Consider the following 17,974-nt stretch of genomic DNA (forward strand, 5'->3'; position numbering starts at 1 on the left):
AAGGAACCGTAAGAACATTTTTATCCCATTCTTACAACACACACAAGAACATAGGGTAACAATGGTCTGGCGGTATCTGACATTCTACACGGCCCATTAGCTACATTTCACTTCTAAATAAAAGGACGTGAGTGAGCAGCAAAGGAAAGGGAATGGTCCTGCGAGAAATTCAAGCCAAAAAAAATTAAATCATGTTAAATTTAAATGTTAAAATTGCTTTAAATAACTTTGGGTAAGTTTTAATAATATATTCTTTTAAAGCTTCTACTCCACACCAGTTGCAATACTATCAAAATCACATCAGTAAAATTCTGAATGGTATCGCTTACTGAGGACACTAAATTCATTCTACTGACGAAGGTAACACCAACTGCTGGTGCTTCAGAAGTAGCACCTTTTGATTAGGAAATGTAAAACTAATTTGATGTAAACCGTACGTGACCGGAATCCAGAGAGCAATGGTACATGGACCTTGCCAAGCCCTGGCTCTGCTTCCACGGACTAACGGGCGCTAGGGCCTGCCTGGCTGGACAGCAATTACCTTGTCTTTGAGGTCCTTCTCTTCCACACTCCGCACATCCTGGATGGTGGTAAGAATGACTGGGTCTAGCATAGGCTGCAGAAATAAAATGCTATAATTAATAAGAACTCCTGAATGCAGCCCAAACGTAGAGAAGAGATCTGTCTTCACTGATAATTCACAAAGAAGAGGGTGCAATGAAACTTGCATCAGAGCCAACACTAACTAGCTAACACTGCTGTGTAAACCCTTAACTGACTCTGTGCTTCAGCTTCTGTAATGTAATATGGGTGTAATCCCTGTCATTACCATCTTGTAAGGGTAATTTCGAAGAGCAACTCAAGACACATGGACTAACTTTTAAAACATTAACCATGAGTAGTATTTTTGTAATAAAGTAAATATTTTGCATATGACTTTTTAAAATGAACAGAAGCACACATCACACAAAATGTTATCACTTTTGCTTGCTGATGTGACTGAGGTCTAAAGATGAGACTGTTCCAGATTGGCACCCAATCAGATAACTAAGCATAAAAAGTATGTGTAAAGTGTTAAAATATCAGCTATATCTAAAGTAGCATTTCAATCTAAGTAAGAAATTTTTATCACTTAGGTGATGAGAAAAGAAGATAAATAATATTTGGCTATCAAAGCCAAGAATACATTAGCAATGAGTTAAAATGACATCAGGCAATTACCCAGATAGATTTTCTTCATTTACAATTATGCCATTTGCACAGTAAGGACTGAGGGCCGTTATGGTTATGTGGCGAGTCACAGTGCTCTTATCAGTATGTGCCAGGCCCTGTTTAATCCTCGTTACAACTCTGTGAGATAGGTATTTAATATTATGATGATGCTCTTTCTACAGATTAGGAAACTGAGGCACAGAAGTTAAATAAGTCTTCTGACATCGCACAAGTAGCCAGTGGTGAGGACAATTGTTATGTCAGGTAACATGCATCATGCTATGAATTTACTGCTAAGTGAATTTAAGTTTAGATAGTTTGATATAATTAAAGTTATATATGCTTTGGTTGGAAATTCATATACTTCTTACTCTCTGTAGAGTATGCTCTGCTTATATACAGAAATTTCTAAAGACCTTACTATTAATTAGCATCTGGAATATTTACGCTGAATTCCTTTCTGTGAGCAATGCATGAGTAAAGAGTATGCATTTAAAATCCCTAATCCTGATTATTAAAAAGACAATTATTAAATTATTAATAAATATCAGTGAGTCAAATCATTTAGCCTCTTTATGTCTTAGCTGTTTCAGCCACAAAATTAATGGTTTTATTTATACCCTAGTTGTTTCTGAAAAGTTTAATATACAGAATAAATAAATACATAAACAGCCATCCTATTTCACTTAAATATCCAGCACTGTTACCTTGACATTGAAACAAAGCGTTTAACAATTAAAAATAGACATTTCTATAACCTACTAAAATAAATCCTATCTCCCTTATTAAAATGGCCCTAAATAACTCTGACATTAGAAAGAAGGAACAGTACATGTAAAAACACTGCTCCAGAAGGACACTGCCTTCAAACCATTTACGGTGATTTTTAAAAACTCTGTAAAAGTTATAGGTCTCACCGACATATTAATAAAGAAAAAAATAAATACAGGTATTTCAATATGACATTTTGTTCAGTAAAACTTGTTAACTGAAATGGAAAGAAAATGAGAAAATATAATAGGCTTTTAGCATCAGAAAACTGAACACTCACGTAACCTGCTGACTTAAAATTCTGCAGGAATTTTAGACAGGAATTCAGACAAGATGTGCTGTTAAGTCACTCGAAAGTTGAGTGACTGAGCTAGCAGTAAGTGAGCCTAGCTCACTGCTCAACACTGATCGACTGTGATACGCAATGGCACTGAACCCTTACACAAATCCTACAAAGCAAACAGGGATGAGGAAATGAAAAGTAAATAAATAAAAATTATACTTGATAAAATGATAATTTGAAAAGGTAAATACCCTTCTAAAATGTTAGAGATCTCCTATACTTCAAATTATTAAACACTGGTTTATCTTCTGATAATATTATATTAAAAGGATAATTAATCTGAAAAAAAGAAATTACTCTGGATTAAGCACAACTCTGAACAACCTGATGAAAAGAAAATGATCGCTGTTTGCCTGTCTTGGGTCACCCTCTGCAGTAATGCGAAATGGTTTAATCCTACCTGCACCACTGAGGAATTCAGGTACTCTGCACACACTCCTAAGGGTTGCACCAATGCGGAGACGGCCTGGGAAAAAAAGACACTGAAGCTTAGAAATAGATTTGAGAGGATTTTTTTCCTGTAAAAATGAAACAAATCCCTTTTCATATATCAGAGAAAAGTTTAAATAATGATTTGATCAAGTCGTGAATGAAAGACTAGACAAACTAAACTCTTGGATACGAAGAATTAATATGATGATGTCAACCCATTTAAATTATTACAGAAATTTAATGTAATATACATCAGAATATGTCAATAAAACTTCTTTGGAGAACTGGATGAAATGAGGGAGAGAATAGTTGAGGAAGGTGTGAAATATGCCTTTAAATAAAAAACACAGAAGGCTTATTTGAAGAAAATTATAAAACAACTAAAATACATAAGCGAAGGCCCAAATAAATAGGGAGGTACCATGTTCCTGAATGAAAAGACCAGTACTATAAAAATGTCAATTCTCTACACTCCAACCTATATATTTAATGCAATTCCAAATATGACATGAGTGGAATTTTCTGCAGGGGAACCTGATAGGCTGACTTCATATCTAGAAGAGTAAAACTATGAGAAGATTAAAAAAAATTTTAGAAAAGAATGATACTGTGCAGAACCAGCACTACCAATAACTAAAACAGTATAGCAATAATACGGAAATGAACCAAAGAATGAATGACTAGAATAGACGCTCAGGAACAAATCCATATATACACATGGGACTTTGATGTATGACAAAGCCAGTAAATGTGAATAATTCAATAGAAGATCTTATAACAATTGGTTACTTATTTGGCAGAAAATAAAACTGAATCCCTATTTTATACAACATATTAAAATAAATTCTAAATGAACTCAAGAGCTAAGTTTAAAAACTAAAAATATAAACTTACAAAAAGAAAAAATATATTTTTAGAACTGTGAGGTACGGGAACATTCCCTAAGCAAGTTAGAAAACTTTTAGCCATTAAGGAAAAATTTGATTATGTAAAATCTTGAAACGTCTGTATATCAAGAGATACTCTCAATAAAAATGAAAGATTGTTATGTAACTTCTGGTTCCAAAATGGTGGCACAGAGGCAAGCTGGCTTCACTCCCCTCAACAGGAAACAAAAAACAAAACCTCCACCAGCAACAACCCAGAGTACGAGGATGAGACAGTTCCAGGGGCCACAGAGAAATGGAAAAACTTATGTGGAAAGATGTCCATGACATAACGTTAAATGAAAACACACTACTAGGTATAGCTTGATTACAATTTAGTTTTAAAGAAAGAACGAAAAAGAATATGTACAGACTTAAATAAATTAGGAAAAAGTCAGAATGGCTATGTACTAAATTGTTAACCATTACCTAGGAGGTAGACATGTGTGTCCGAGGGGTGGAAGGACAGGCAACTTTCATTTCTTACTTTGAACAGGTATTTTCAACTGGTTACATGGTGACTAATATTTCTTCCCAATATTTTTCAAATTAAAAAATATGTGATGGGTACTCAAGTCTTATAATGTGGCCTAAATTTGTTCTGGGTCACAGTCACCTTCTTAACTGGTCTTCTAATCAGGCATTTATCAGGAATTTTAATTGTACTTTGCTAAAAGAGTCTCAATCTTTGGAATCTTTTTGATGCCTGAGTTTTAACATCTCCTCAATAAAACCTAAGTAATACAATTCTACAACTACAGCAACCACCTAAGGGAAAAATCTTGAAGGAATCCTTAACCTCAGGACATCTGATAACAGGGAGAGGTAAGCCTAGATTCCTAAGTATCTGTCCTTGGCCAATTTTCATCTGAGTAGAAATTTCAGGCTGTTCTGTTTTTTGTTTTATTTTGTTTTGTTTCGTTTAATAAGTTGACTCTGCAGGTAATTAGTGAGTGTTTCAATATTCTTTAAAAATAAAGTTTATTTCTGATATTGCCCAATGACCAGGTATTGAGAAACAAGTAAGTTGGATAAAACCTTAGATCTGAAGAGGTCTTTTTCTTTTGTTTTGCTTCTTAAATCACTACACATTATCTTTCAGGTCAATAAAGTCATTTCCAACATACTTAATCTATTCAACAGGCATCAAAAGGACAGTCCAACAACCTAATAAACTTCCAGGGAAAAAAGAAGAGACTTCTGGATCAGTGTCAGTAATGTGACAGACATGTGATCTCAGTCTCTCTGCTTGCCCACTGCCATTTCCTTCATCCAGAGGGACCATGGGAGTCAATGAGTCATGGGCCCACAGAAATAGCTGCTACTGTAAGCACAATTTGCAACACTTAGGATATTATTATATCACATCGCTTTCTGCAGAGATCAAATTACAGTAGTTAGCAGTATTTTATGCATGCCAAGGACATAACAGTTTTTAATTGAATGATTAATTAACTAGAGAACAGAATAAAGTGCTCTCAGCTACAAACAGGTCAGCAGTGTGTTAAAAATTAAAGATTAGGTTATTCTCCTTACCACAGGTTAAATTTTTTGAGAAAATTATGTTGACATGAAAATGAGGTATATAAAAAAACTACACCAGAGGAATGATTCTAAGTTCCCAAGTTACAGCCCTTATAAGTTTCTTTCTTTTTTGAGACAAGAGTCCTGCTCTGTTGCCTGGGCTAGAGTGCCGTGGCATCAGCCTAGCTCACAGCAACCTCAAACTCATGGTCTTAAGCAATCCTCTGCCTTAGCCTCCAAGTAGCTGGGACTACAGGCATGCGCTACCATGCCCAGCTAATTTTTTTCTATGTATATTTTTAGTTGTCTGGATAATTTCTTTCTATTTTTAGTAGAGACGGGGTCTCACTCTTGCTCAGGCTGATTTTGAACTCCTGACCTTGAGCGATCCACCCGCCTCGGCCTCCCACAGTGCTAGGATTACAGGCGTGAGCCACCACGCCCAGACACTTACAAGTTTCTTAACACTAAAAAGCCTACTAAACAACCTTATTAAAATATTTTTATTTGTGCCTGATATTATAAATTCTAATTTACATAATTGTTTAACTGAGTCGTAAAATTGTTACATACATATTATTAATATATACTTGCCACATATAGCAACTGTCTTTAAAAAGTAAAATAATTTCATGTAACCATTCACAAATTAAGAGAAATATACCATAGGCAAAGGAAAAATAGTGAGGTAAAAAAACACTAGCCAGATGTGGTGGCTCACACCTATAATCCCAGCACTTTGGGAAGCCTAGGTGGATCCCTTGAGGCCAGGAGTTGGAGATCAGCCTGGGAAACATGGCGAGACTATGTCTATACAAAAAAATTAAAAATTAGCCAGCCTTGGTGGTGTGCACCTGTAGTGCCAGCTACTTGGAAGGCTGAGAAAGGAGGATCGCTTGAGCCCAGGAATCAGAGGTTACAGCGAACTATGATGATGCCACTGTACTCCAGCCTGGGCAACAGAGCAAGACCCTGTCTCTTAAAAACAAACAAAAAAGCCCACACAAACAATCTAATGTAAATTTGGTTATGATTAGGAGTAAACATTTCTCTGGCTATCAGAACCATGAAATCTGCTCCTCTAAAGATTAATTTTTAAGTTAACATTTAACTTACTATGTCCAGACTGTCCCCTGGTTGTATAACAATGCAAACAGAGTGAAGTTCCACACTGGGCACATACAGTGGTTGAACTTACCCCAAGTTCTATATCTTCTGAATGGAGCTTGGCTTGGATTGCTGCAAATCCACCTAATTCTCCAAACTGAGAAGAAAAGGGGCACAAATTAATTTTAAATTGCTATTTATTAATAATTTAAGCAAGGAACTAAGGCTAACATTCTACTCTCTCACTGTGCTCTATAATATTGGTCTCAAGAGAGCCCTCATAAAATCATTCCAACATTCCTGTGGTACACAGCAGGAGATGTGCTAAATCCAAAAGCTGATGTGCATCTGCACACGTGGTACACACACAAAAAAGAAGGAACTATGAAACCTATCTCCTTAAAAATATTTTTGATTATTGTCTATAGCTGTCATTTGCTTAAAACACCAAACTCTGGGAAATCTCATCAGAAAATGGAAAATATACTATATGACATGACAACATTAATAAAAGTTGTATACCTTATTTACCAAATCCACAACCCATCCGTGAGGTTCCTATGAGGAAAAAAACAAAACAAAATTGAGATGGCAATATAAAAGCTTCCCCATTAACTCTTATACTTCTTTTACCTGAAATGAAAAGTTAGAGAAAAAAATGTCAAAATTTGAAAACTATTCTGAAAGTTTTTTTCCCCAAATGTTTCCTAATATGAGTCTTTGACATTACCATATATAATTTTGGGCGTCTATAAGTCTATATTGTGATGGAATTTCCACAATGTGGAACATTTATGCATTTTGGGGTAGGTGAGATCAGTTGTTTAGGCTCTCCAAGGCACAGGGTAACTTGAGTTAAATTTTCTAAGAAAGTTCTGTTTTAGAAATTATTAGTCCCAGCTGTATAATTAATTAATACACTTAACCAAGCTTTTTCTTTTCTCCTCCTTTTCTTTCTTTCTTTCCTTTTCTGAGCATTCACTGTTCTAGGGGCTATAGAACAGTGACTAAGAAGAGATGTGATACCTGCTTACACAGAACTCTTATTTTAGCAGGGTCAACAATACCAACAAAATCAGCACATTTGGGGTAGTGGTCATCATGAAAGACCTCTCTGAAGAGGTAGTTTTTAAGCCATAACCTAAAGGATGAGATGGATTTAGCCATTTAAAGAACAATCCTGCCAGAGAAGCTGAAATGGCAAAGGTGCTATTTGGGGAAGGAGAAAAGAGTGTACTACGTTTAAGAAATGGAGAAAACTCTCCTAAGCCAGGACGTGGTGAGCAAGGAATGACACAGATATGGCTGCAGAGTGATGCAAAGGCTAGATCATGCAGAAACTTACCCACTAATTAGAAGCAAAGCATCAGATGCATTTGTTTTTTTGCTTTTTTTTTTTTTTCTTTATTTTGTTTTTCAAGACAGAGTCTTGCTCTGTTGCCCAGGCTGGAGTGCAGTGGCGTCATCATAGCTCACTGTGGCCTTGAATTTCTGGCTCAAGTTAACTCCTGGTTCAGGCAATCCTCCTGCCTCAGCAACCCAAGTAGCTTGGACTACAGGCATGTGCCATGTCTGGCTAATTTTTTTTTTTTTTTTTTTTTTGTAGAGATGGGATCTTACTATGTTGCCCAGGCTGGTCTTGAATTCCTAGCCTCAAGCGATCCTCCCACCTTGGCCTCCCCAAGTACTGGAATTATAAATGTGAGCCACCACACTTGGCCAACAGATATGTTTTAAGTAAGAGAGTGTTTATGTTTTAAGAAAAACACTTTTGCAGTTCTGTGACAAATGAAACAATGGATGAATAGGAGAGTGAGAATTAGTTAGACAACCAGTTAGAAGACTAGATAGGACACGGCTGTGTGTGGGTAGGATGGTAGCAAAAGAGAGAAGTCAACTAGAGACATACTTGAGATTAAATCAGAGGACCTGAGATTAAATCAGAGGTTTAGATATGGAGAGTAAGATAAAGGGATGAATCATGGCTGATTCCCATGCTTTCGGCCTGAGCACCTAGGTAGATGGTGCTGCTATTCATTAAAAAGGAGAAGAATGAAGGCTTGGATGCAAAACGAAGTTCCGTTGTAGGCACACTAAATTTGAGAACTCTGCGTGGCAACCCAGGGGAGACAGTTGACTCTTCAAATCTGGTGTGCTCAGAGAGGAGGTCTGCGGCACAGAGCTGGAAGGCCATCAGTATAAAGATGACATTTAAATACACGAGAATGGAAGATATTTCTTGGAGTAAGTGTAGTGAATAAAGAGAGGAAAGCCTTGGGTCAAAACTGCGTAGAGGTGAAGGAGTCAAGAGAGGGAATGTGGCAGAAATGCAAAGCACTGTGTCCCAAAAGCCAAGGAGGAGACAGTTCCCTGGACACGGCAACCGTGCCCAGTGCTGCTGCCGATGGGGCCAAGAGACATTTCCTGCCGATCTGGAAACATGGAGGGTATTGGTGCCCTAACAAGAGTGGGATGGTGGAAAAAGAAGGCAGAATGGAATGCTCTGAAGAGTTCATGGGGGCTTTGGTGTAGTTTCCCTAAACAGCTTTCCAGATGAAAATAACTAAAACCACTGGATAAAAATATTAAAAAATAATTTTTTACAACTAAATACAGCTAAGTGGGCAACAGAACACTCAGAAGTTTAAAACAAAGAGAAAGCAGGAAGCGTGTGAGGTAGACAGATTGTGAAGCCAGCTTTCACTTCACAGGCACCTGAGGAATCCTGGTGACCTCAAGCTTCCATTTGCAGGAGAAAAAGGACATAAGGCCAAGGTGACACAGGGAAACTCAGAGACTGTAAAGCTGGAACCTAAAAGGCTACAACCTCAGTGTAAGGTGAACTGAAATAAATTTACACGCAGAAAGGGAAAATAAGGAAGCCTGCCTACTTTGATTTGGGTACTGGATGGAGGGGAGAAAAAAATTCTCCAAGGATTTGTAACCACAGAATTGCCTTCATATGGCTTTCCTGCTCAAATTCACACTGACTTTATGGTCTCAAAAATCTTAAGCTAAGAATTTATTCTACAGTGGTCCCAGATTTTAGCGCTTCCAGGCACTGGAAGAAGTAAAAGTAAATCCTTTTTGGAGAAAAAAATTTTCAACTTACGCCACAAAAAATCCCCCCAGATTAAATTCTAAGAAACATGAAAACAAAGAAGAAGAAGAAATAAGTCTGAATATATTTCTATACACATACATACACACACATACAAAACAAGTAAAAGCCAGCTAGTATTAAATAAACCAGGGATTAAAAATATGAGTCAAGAACATGAGACAATAAAAAAATTACTAAACAGAGTTGAAAAAGAAGAAAACAATTTATATAAATGAAAAATTCAGTAATGAAATTAAAGACTCGAATAGGTTAAACAGCAGATTAGATATAAATAGAAAAAAATTAGTAAACTGTACATTAGATCTGGAAAAAGCAATGCAGCACAAGGAGACAAGATGGAAAATATGAAAAAATATGAAAGGGGTTAACGGACATGGAGGACAGAATAAGAAGGCTAACGTGTATCCAAAGTTCTTGAAAAAGACATTAATGGGGAAAGAACAATATTGAAAAAGATAATGGTTGAGGCCGGGCGCTGTGGCTCACGCCTGTAATCCTAGCTCTTGGGAGGCCGAGGCGGGCGGATTGCTCAAGGTCAGGAGTTCGAAACCAGCCTGAGCAAGAGCGAGACCCCGTCTCTACTATAAATAGAAAGAAATTAATTGGCCAACTGATATATATATATAAAATTAGCCGGGCATGGTGGCACATGCCTGTAGTCCCAGCTACCCGGGAGGCTGAGGCAGAAGGATCACTTGAGCCCAGGAGTTTGAGGTTGCTGTGAGCTAGGCTGACGCCACGGCACTCACTCTAGCCTGGGCAACAAAGCGAGACTCTGTCTCAAAAAAAAAAAAAAAAAAAAAAAAAGATAATGGTTGAGAAATTTCTAGAATTGATGCATGACATTAATTCTTAGATTCAGAACTTCAATGAATCTGAAGCAAAGTAAATAAAAATACCTTGGTTAATTGCATGAGAGTCAAACTGACAAGCACCAAAGAGAAAAAAGAGATCTCAAAATATAGGCATGGAGGGAAGACAGGTATCTCTAATGAAGGAACAACAGTCAGACCAACAGCCAGATTCTCAAAAGCAATACCCAAACCAGAAGACAGTGAAATGGCATCTTTAATATTCTGATGGAAAATAGTTATCAATCAAGAGTTTCAAACCCAGTGAAAGTATGTATTCTACAAGGAATGGTAAACAGAGTTAAGTTCAGGCCATCCGAAACAAAGACTTAACCACTAATGGGCCTTTACTAAAGCACACTTTATATGATGCACTTATCTACTTTATGGAGTAAAAAAACATAGGAGACTAAAACAATGCACAACAAAGACAGAGATAATAAATCAGGAGGGGGGTGATTAGGTGACACATTCTAAGGCCTTTATATATTGCTCAAAGGAAGATAAACATATTGATGAAATTCAGGTTTTGTTTAGTTAGCAAGTTAAAATATTAGAGTAACCACTAAAAGAATAACTGAGAGAGGACATGGAATCTTTCAAAAGGTATGGCTGTCAGGGGAGCAGAGGACCATGCTGAAGCTAGAGAGGGATATGATATTAAAAGTTTATTTAATATTTAAAGATGTGAAATACCAGAGCACATTGTATATAGGGGTAAAGATCTGAGAGTGGGGAAAAGACTGAGGATACTGAAGAAAGAATATAAAACCTAAGGAATGATATGCTTGAGTAGGCAAGAGGAGAGGGGATCTAGAGCCTTCGTGAGAGAAAGAACCCCTCTGTGGTAACGAGAGGAAACCCAAAGACCAACCTTTCTGGGTCTTGGTCGTTGCACATGTAAACTGAAGGGAAAAGAATGACCATCTGCTGCATATTTACTATAGTGAACCACCATGTTCAGTGTGTGTACATATATTTGTCATTTAGTCCTCTCAACAAACTGAAAGATTTTTTTTCTTTGTTATTTTTTATTTTATTTTAGCGTATTATGGGGGTACAAGTGTTAAGGTTACATATATTGCCCACAGCCCCTCTCCCCCCTCAAGTCAGAGCTTCAAGCGTGTCCATCCCCCAAACGTTGTACCTCTTACTCGTTGTGTTTGTGTATACCCATCCCCTCCTTCCCCCTCCCCCCTGCCTGACACCCGATAAATGTTACTCCTATATGTCCACTTAGGTATTGATCAGTTAATACCAGTTTGCTGGTGAGTACATGTGGTGCTTCTTTTTCCATTCTTCAGATACTTCACTTAGTAGAATGGGTTCCAGCTCTATCCAGGAATATACAAGAGGTGCTATATCACCATTGTTTCTTAAAGCTGAATAGCACTCCATGGTACACATATACCACATTTTATTAATCCACTCATGAATTGATGGGCACTTGGGTTGTTTCCACAGCTTTGCAATTGTGAATTGTGCTGCCATAAACATTCAAGTGTGGGTGTCTTTTTCATAAAGTGACTTTTGATCTTTTGGGTAGATGCCCAGTAGTGGAATTGCTGGATCAAATGGTAGATCCACTTGTATTGCTTTGAGGTATCTCCATATTGCTTTCCACAGAGGTTGAACTAGTTTGTAGTCCCACCAGCAATGTAGGAGTGTTCCTATCTCTCCACATCCACGCCAGCATTTGTTGTTTGGGGACTTTGTGTTAAAGGCCATTCTCACTGGAGTTAGGTGCTATTTCACTGTGGTTTTGATTTGCATTTCCCTGATGATTAGAGATGTTGAGCATTTTTTCATGTTTGTTGGCCATTATTCTGTCTTCTTTTGAAAAGTTTCTGTTCATGTCCTTTGCTCATTTTTTGATGGAGTTGTTTGATTTTTTTCTTGCTGATTTCCTGAGTTCTAAATAGATTCTAGTTACTAGGCCTTTATCGGATGTGTAGCTTGCGAAAATTTTCTCCCATTCTGTGGGTTGTCTGTTTGCTCTCTTGACAGTTTCTTTGGCTGTGCATAAGCTTTTTAATTTGATCAGGTCCCATTTGTTTATTTTTGTTGCTGCTGTGATTGTCTTTGGGGTCTTCTTCATAAATTATTTGCCTAGGCCGATGTCTAGATGAGTATTTCCAACATTTTCCTCTAGGATTCTAATAGTTTCACACCTAAGGTTTTAGTCTATTACCTAGTGTGAGTTGATTTTTGTGAGAGGTGAAAGGTGTGGGTCTTCTTTCAGTCTTCTACATGTGGCTATCCAGTTTTCCCAGCACTATTTATTAAATAAGGATTCTTTCCCCCAGTGTATGTTTTTGTCTGCTTTGTCAAATATTAGTTGGCTATATGAGGATGGTTTTATATCTAGGTTCTCTGAACAGAATTCTACTGGTCAATGTCCCTGTTCTTCTGCCAGTAACAAGCTGTTTTAATGACTATAGCCTTGTAGTATAGTTTGAAGTCTGGTAGATTGATACCTCCTATTTTGTTTTTATTGCCTAGGATTGATTTTGCTATACGGGGCTTCTCTGGTTCCAGTCCTGGACCAGATGGTTTCACACCCAAATTTTACCACACCTACAAGGAAGAACTGGTGCCTATCCTGCAGAAATTATTCCACAACATCGAGAAGGATGGAATGCTCCCAAACACATTTTATGAAGCGCACATAACCCTGATACCAAAACCAGGAAAGGATGCAACAAAAAAGAAAACTATAGACCAATATCCCTTATGAATATAGATGTAAAAATTCTCAACAAAATCCTAGCCAATCGAATCCAGGTGCTTGTCAAGAAAATAATCCATCACAACCAAGTGGGCTTCATCCCAGGGATGCAGGGATGGTTCAACATATGCAAATCTATAAATGTAATTCACCATATAAATAGAAGCAAAAACAAAGACCATATGATTCTCTCAATAGACGCAGAAAAAGCATTCAACAAAATTCAACACCCTTTTATGATAAGAAAGCTCTACAAAATAGACATAGATGGGGCTTACCTAAAAATGATACAACCCATATATGACAAACCCACAGCCAATATCATACTGAATGGGGAAAAATTGAAAGCATTCCCACTTAGAACTGGAACAAGACAAGGTTGCCCACTATCTCCACTTCTATTCAACATAGTGCTGGAAGTCCTTGCTACGGCAATCAGACAAAGGAGCAGAATTAAGGGCGTCCAAATGGGACCAGAAGAGATCAAACTCTCATTCTTTGCTGATGACATGATATCATACCTAGAAAACCCCAAGGATTCAACCAAGAGACTCCTTGAATTGATAAATGAATTTGGTAAAGTCTCAGAATACAAAATCAATACACAGAAATCAGAGGTATTCATATATGCCAACAACAGCACAAATGAGAACCAAATCAAAGACTCAATTCCCTTTAAAATAGCAACAAAGAAAGTAAAGTATCTTGGAATATATTTAACTAAGGAGGTAAAAGACCTCTACAGGGAGAACTATGAAACACTGAAGAAGGAAATAGCAGAGGACGTAAACAGATGGAAGAATATACCATGCTCATGGGTCGGCAGAATCAGCATTGTTAAAATGTCTATACTGCCCAAAGTGACCTACAGAGTCAGCGCAATCCCTATCAAAACACCATCATCATTTTTCACAGATATTGAAAGAGAAGATTTTAACATTTTGGGAAGCAGTAGTGTGTATCGTTATTATAGAACACGGACTCTGGTTGGACTACATGGCTTCTTCTTCCTATAACTAGGTACGCAGACTTGGCAAGTGCTTAACCTCCATCTGTCTCGGTTTCTCATCTATGAAATGAGGGTAAAAATAGTACCCAACTAGAAGAGTCGTTGTGGGGATTAAATTCCAAAGAACACATTCACTGGCACTTCCACTCAGCTCTTACCCCTTCTCTGGAGTATTGCCTGACCCATCAAGGTGGCAATATCCCTGCCTTTTCTGAATTCTATGCATAGTACATATTATTATAATTGCACCTAATATATATTATGCTGTAATTTTTTGTTTTCATATTTTCTTCACTATATTAAGCTAGGAATCACGTCTTATTATTTTTTATATTAAAGACAAGGACAGTTTATTTATAACTCAGAAACCTGGAATAATGCCAGACACATAGTAAATGTTAAATAAATGACTGCTGACCTAAACCTCTGCTTTTATGAAAGCAATGGACAAGTTTTCTTTCCACTAAATTTGACTTCTTTCAACTATTTCTCAAAAGCAAGTGTTTGAACTAAATGACTGTTCAGATTATGTACTCCTTGTGGGCAAAATGTTATTGACATATCATAGAACTCTGAATATAAAATAAAAATATTGTTTCTGGGCCTGAAAAAGCAAAAGTCTTAATGTTTAGGGAGTCTAAAAGAAACTTATACAGGAGACTAAGTACTAGATTATTTTTTCTAGGTACAATTCATCATCTTAAGTCATTGCAAATGCTCTAGTCTCTCAAATATCTCTAAGAAATTGGGACACCAATCAAACTGCAGTTCTGATAATCCAATATATGGGGCTTAAAGTCATTTCTCATTTCACTAGATATCATTCCAAATCTATAAAATTCTTCATGATACTAGTTAACAGCTATGGAAAAAATCTACAATGTCTGAAAAACACTTTAGGCAACTTTATGAGCCATAGGGGATATTTACTTGTCATTTTTCACAGATTGTTTTACTCCTTTGGAGTAAATTGTCGTTTCTATAGCACAGAAAATCTTTTTCAATACATTTCTCTATAAAAAGATGAAACAAAACTGTACTATGTTTACCTTTTGGAAAGTAGATACAGGTGAAATAGCAAACATATTTCCCTCTCCAAACACTTCTGCCCAATTCCTTTGAGACAGTTTCATTCTGTTTTTAAAATGGTATTCATTATCCGGATTGAAAGCCTAGATTCAAAGAGAACAGAGAAACATTATTATCTATTTCTATAGCAACACATATTAGCATTAGAAAAGAAGATAAAAATATAGCCTTGGACTCCTTCATTAATGGAATCTTTCAAAAACACCGACAAAGCAGCATACGCCGTAGCTAGTGCAGAGGAGCAAAGGACTGATGTGGTGCTCCCCTGTCCTGTTCAACGTTTGCTGTGAGAGAACAGCAGGAGGTAACAGGATGAGAGGTGTGACTTAAGGCAAAGTGACACCAATGCACCCGATGTGCTGGGGCTGCCACAGGTAGAGCTGGGCAACAGAGACAGTGAAGACAGAAGTTAGGAGGGGAAAACAGGAGGGTCTCTCTTTCATGCAGCTACTGTTGCCTGCTGGGGGAAAAGGCCAGAAATCTAACCACATGAACACCCCATATGAAAGTATTTAAGATACAAAAAACTGGGGAGAGATAAGAGAAAGGCATTTAATTATTTTACAAGCTATAAAATACATTAACATTATTATGGAAAGGTACTTCTTCCAAACTAAAACACATGATAGTTGCTCTGCTTTTTAAAAATAAAAACCAAGGACCCTAACAGCTAAGTTATCTTTAATGATAAAACCATTATCACTCACTATTAACTAGAAGTCAGAGAATAATAAGTATTTATTTTAAACAAAATCAAAACACAAAACACTTCATTTTAGAGATACTATACCATTGTAAGCACGCCGAGGAGCCCAATGGGAATTGGATCTTGTTTTATTCTCTCTGCAACCAGTTCTATTAATAGCATCAACATGTTGTAGATTCCTTCATGAATTTCAGTACCCCACTTGTGAACAGCACTTGATGTCAGGAGCTATAAAAACATAAAGGGCAGACTCGAGTCTAACTTGAAAAAAGAAAATAGATCTACAGTTTATCAGGTCTATCTCAAATAATCAAGATATTATGACCAAAATACTTTTTTTATGCAGATGACTTGCTGTCAAAAGACCCATAACTGTAGTCCATCTACTTGGTCATTTATTTCAAAGTCAACACAGAGTTTTGTTTTTGAATTTGAATTCTCTTGCATTAAAGTAGTTTCTTTAAAACAAAAATTTATTTGCTCCTCTACTTGTCATTATAAATAGGGAGGTCAAGTGGTGCAGAACAGGTAAAAACCTGAGATCAATTCCTGGTACTACTGTTTTCCACCTGTGTGGCCTTGGACAAAATTACCTGAGTTCTCAGAGAATTGGTTCTCTCATCTCTAAAGAGCCATAATTCCTACCCACTTCACACACATGTTATGAGAATCAAAAGACAGAATAAACGTGAAAGCATTTTATAAATGACGAGGCATTAATATATCTTGATGGTTGCCTGTCCTTATTAATCAATATTTCAGGAACCTGAGAAATGGATGCTATATTTCATGGTTTCTGATATACATATTCATTTCACATTTTTTAACATCTCAGAAATAGAATGGCATCTTTCCATTTGTTGACCAGATGATGGCAGGGCTATGAATGTGAAAAAATTTTTAGAAACATCTTACCAATTTATTTTGCTTATTGTACTTTCCTTTTTAGTAAGTACAAAAGTAATACTTAATTTGTTAAATGTTTAAGCAATCTAAAATAGCTCTAAGTGAAAATACATCATAACACTGTTTACTTAGCAGTTATTTTTCTTAAACATAAACATCAAATATAAAGTAGTGGTACATCTTATAATCAGCTTCTTAGATTCGTTAAAGAGTAGAGAAACTGGATTCCTCCAATTCTCAGCCTTGTAATCCTTGAAAGTCCTTGGAAATCTAATTTAGGAACAACTGTCAGAACAGGCAATGAGAAATCAAAAGATTTCACTTAAATTTGTACGGTGGTTTTATGTTTTTGTAAGATTTCCCTCCAAAGGGAAAATACCAAGCAATTAAAAATTTCTTCTTGGCCACATTGAAAACCCCTTAAAAAGAGCAGTCTGAAGGAGCCCAAACTGCAATGGCTACAGAGAAAAGACTCAGTTCCAGATTTTCTAAGTACCAATTAGCGGCACTATTTGCTCAAATGAGCAAAAATCATAAGACTGATTTTATATAAACCAGTGAGTTACCATTTTTACAAGAATTTTTTTGCCTAACTATATTTTTCTCCTATACTTAAAAATTAAATACCAAAGCAAAACAAAGCAGAGATCAACATTTAAGAAGCTTTGTATGATTGCAAAATAAAAATATATGTGGATTAAGCACCACTTCCTCTGGTGCCATTCTTATTTGTTCATTTTTCACTTTGAAACGGTAATTCTGCCTATCTTCTAGAATTCCGAGATGGGGAAAGACAGGCAATACCTTGTGGGGAAGATGCACAGCTGGTTTAAACACAACTATATATTATGGACAAATCTAAATTATTTTCCCTGCTAGAACATACTAATAAAGAATACAAGGCTGGCCTGAAGGTGAAAGGTGAAAAATGCAGAAATGACAACAAGCTCCTTTTGTGCACCTTATTCATGCAATCACTTATTATTCATACCCTTACTTTTAAAAAAAATGTTAGAGGGCAGATTGTGAAAAAAGCCTGGGGAAGAGGGGAGGGGACGGTTCTTGTCCCAGGAAATGCAGCGAGGAAAGTAGTACCAATTATGTCAAATCCTACTGAGTGTTCTGGCAGCCAAGCCTAAAGGCACACAGAATTCTGTAGCTCTTCTGATTTAATAAAAGAAAGTATGCCTAATTGATGAGGAGGAAAATCTTTTTAAGAGCTCTAAACTGTAGGAGAATTTAACAT

At 36.7% G+C, this 17,974-nt stretch overlaps 1 protein-coding gene across 3 annotated transcripts in view; it reads right to left on the minus strand.

The window, feature by feature from the left end:
* USP24 (ubiquitin specific peptidase 24) overlaps nt 1-17,974 on the minus strand; it is a 138,111-nt gene that overhangs the window by 85,146 nt on the left and 34,991 nt on the right. For all 3 annotated transcript variants that reach the window (XM_020289190.2, XM_075998608.1, XM_075998616.1), the window contains exons 4-9: nt 15,907-16,050; nt 15,077-15,199; nt 6,838-6,873; nt 6,407-6,472; nt 2,727-2,792; nt 542-616 (exon numbers count right to left, since the gene is read on the minus strand). In XM_020289190.2, the coding sequence (XP_020144779.2) occupies nt 542-616; nt 2,727-2,792; nt 6,407-6,472; nt 6,838-6,873; nt 15,077-15,199; nt 15,907-16,050 (510 nt within the window). The remainder of the gene's footprint in view (nt 1-541; nt 617-2,726; nt 2,793-6,406; nt 6,473-6,837; nt 6,874-15,076; nt 15,200-15,906; nt 16,051-17,974) is intronic.

This window comes from Microcebus murinus, chromosome 2, assembly GCF_040939455.1.
Source record: "Microcebus murinus isolate Inina chromosome 2, M.murinus_Inina_mat1.0, whole genome shotgun sequence".
In the NCBI taxonomy this organism is placed as follows: domain Eukaryota; kingdom Metazoa; phylum Chordata; class Mammalia; order Primates; family Cheirogaleidae; genus Microcebus; species Microcebus murinus.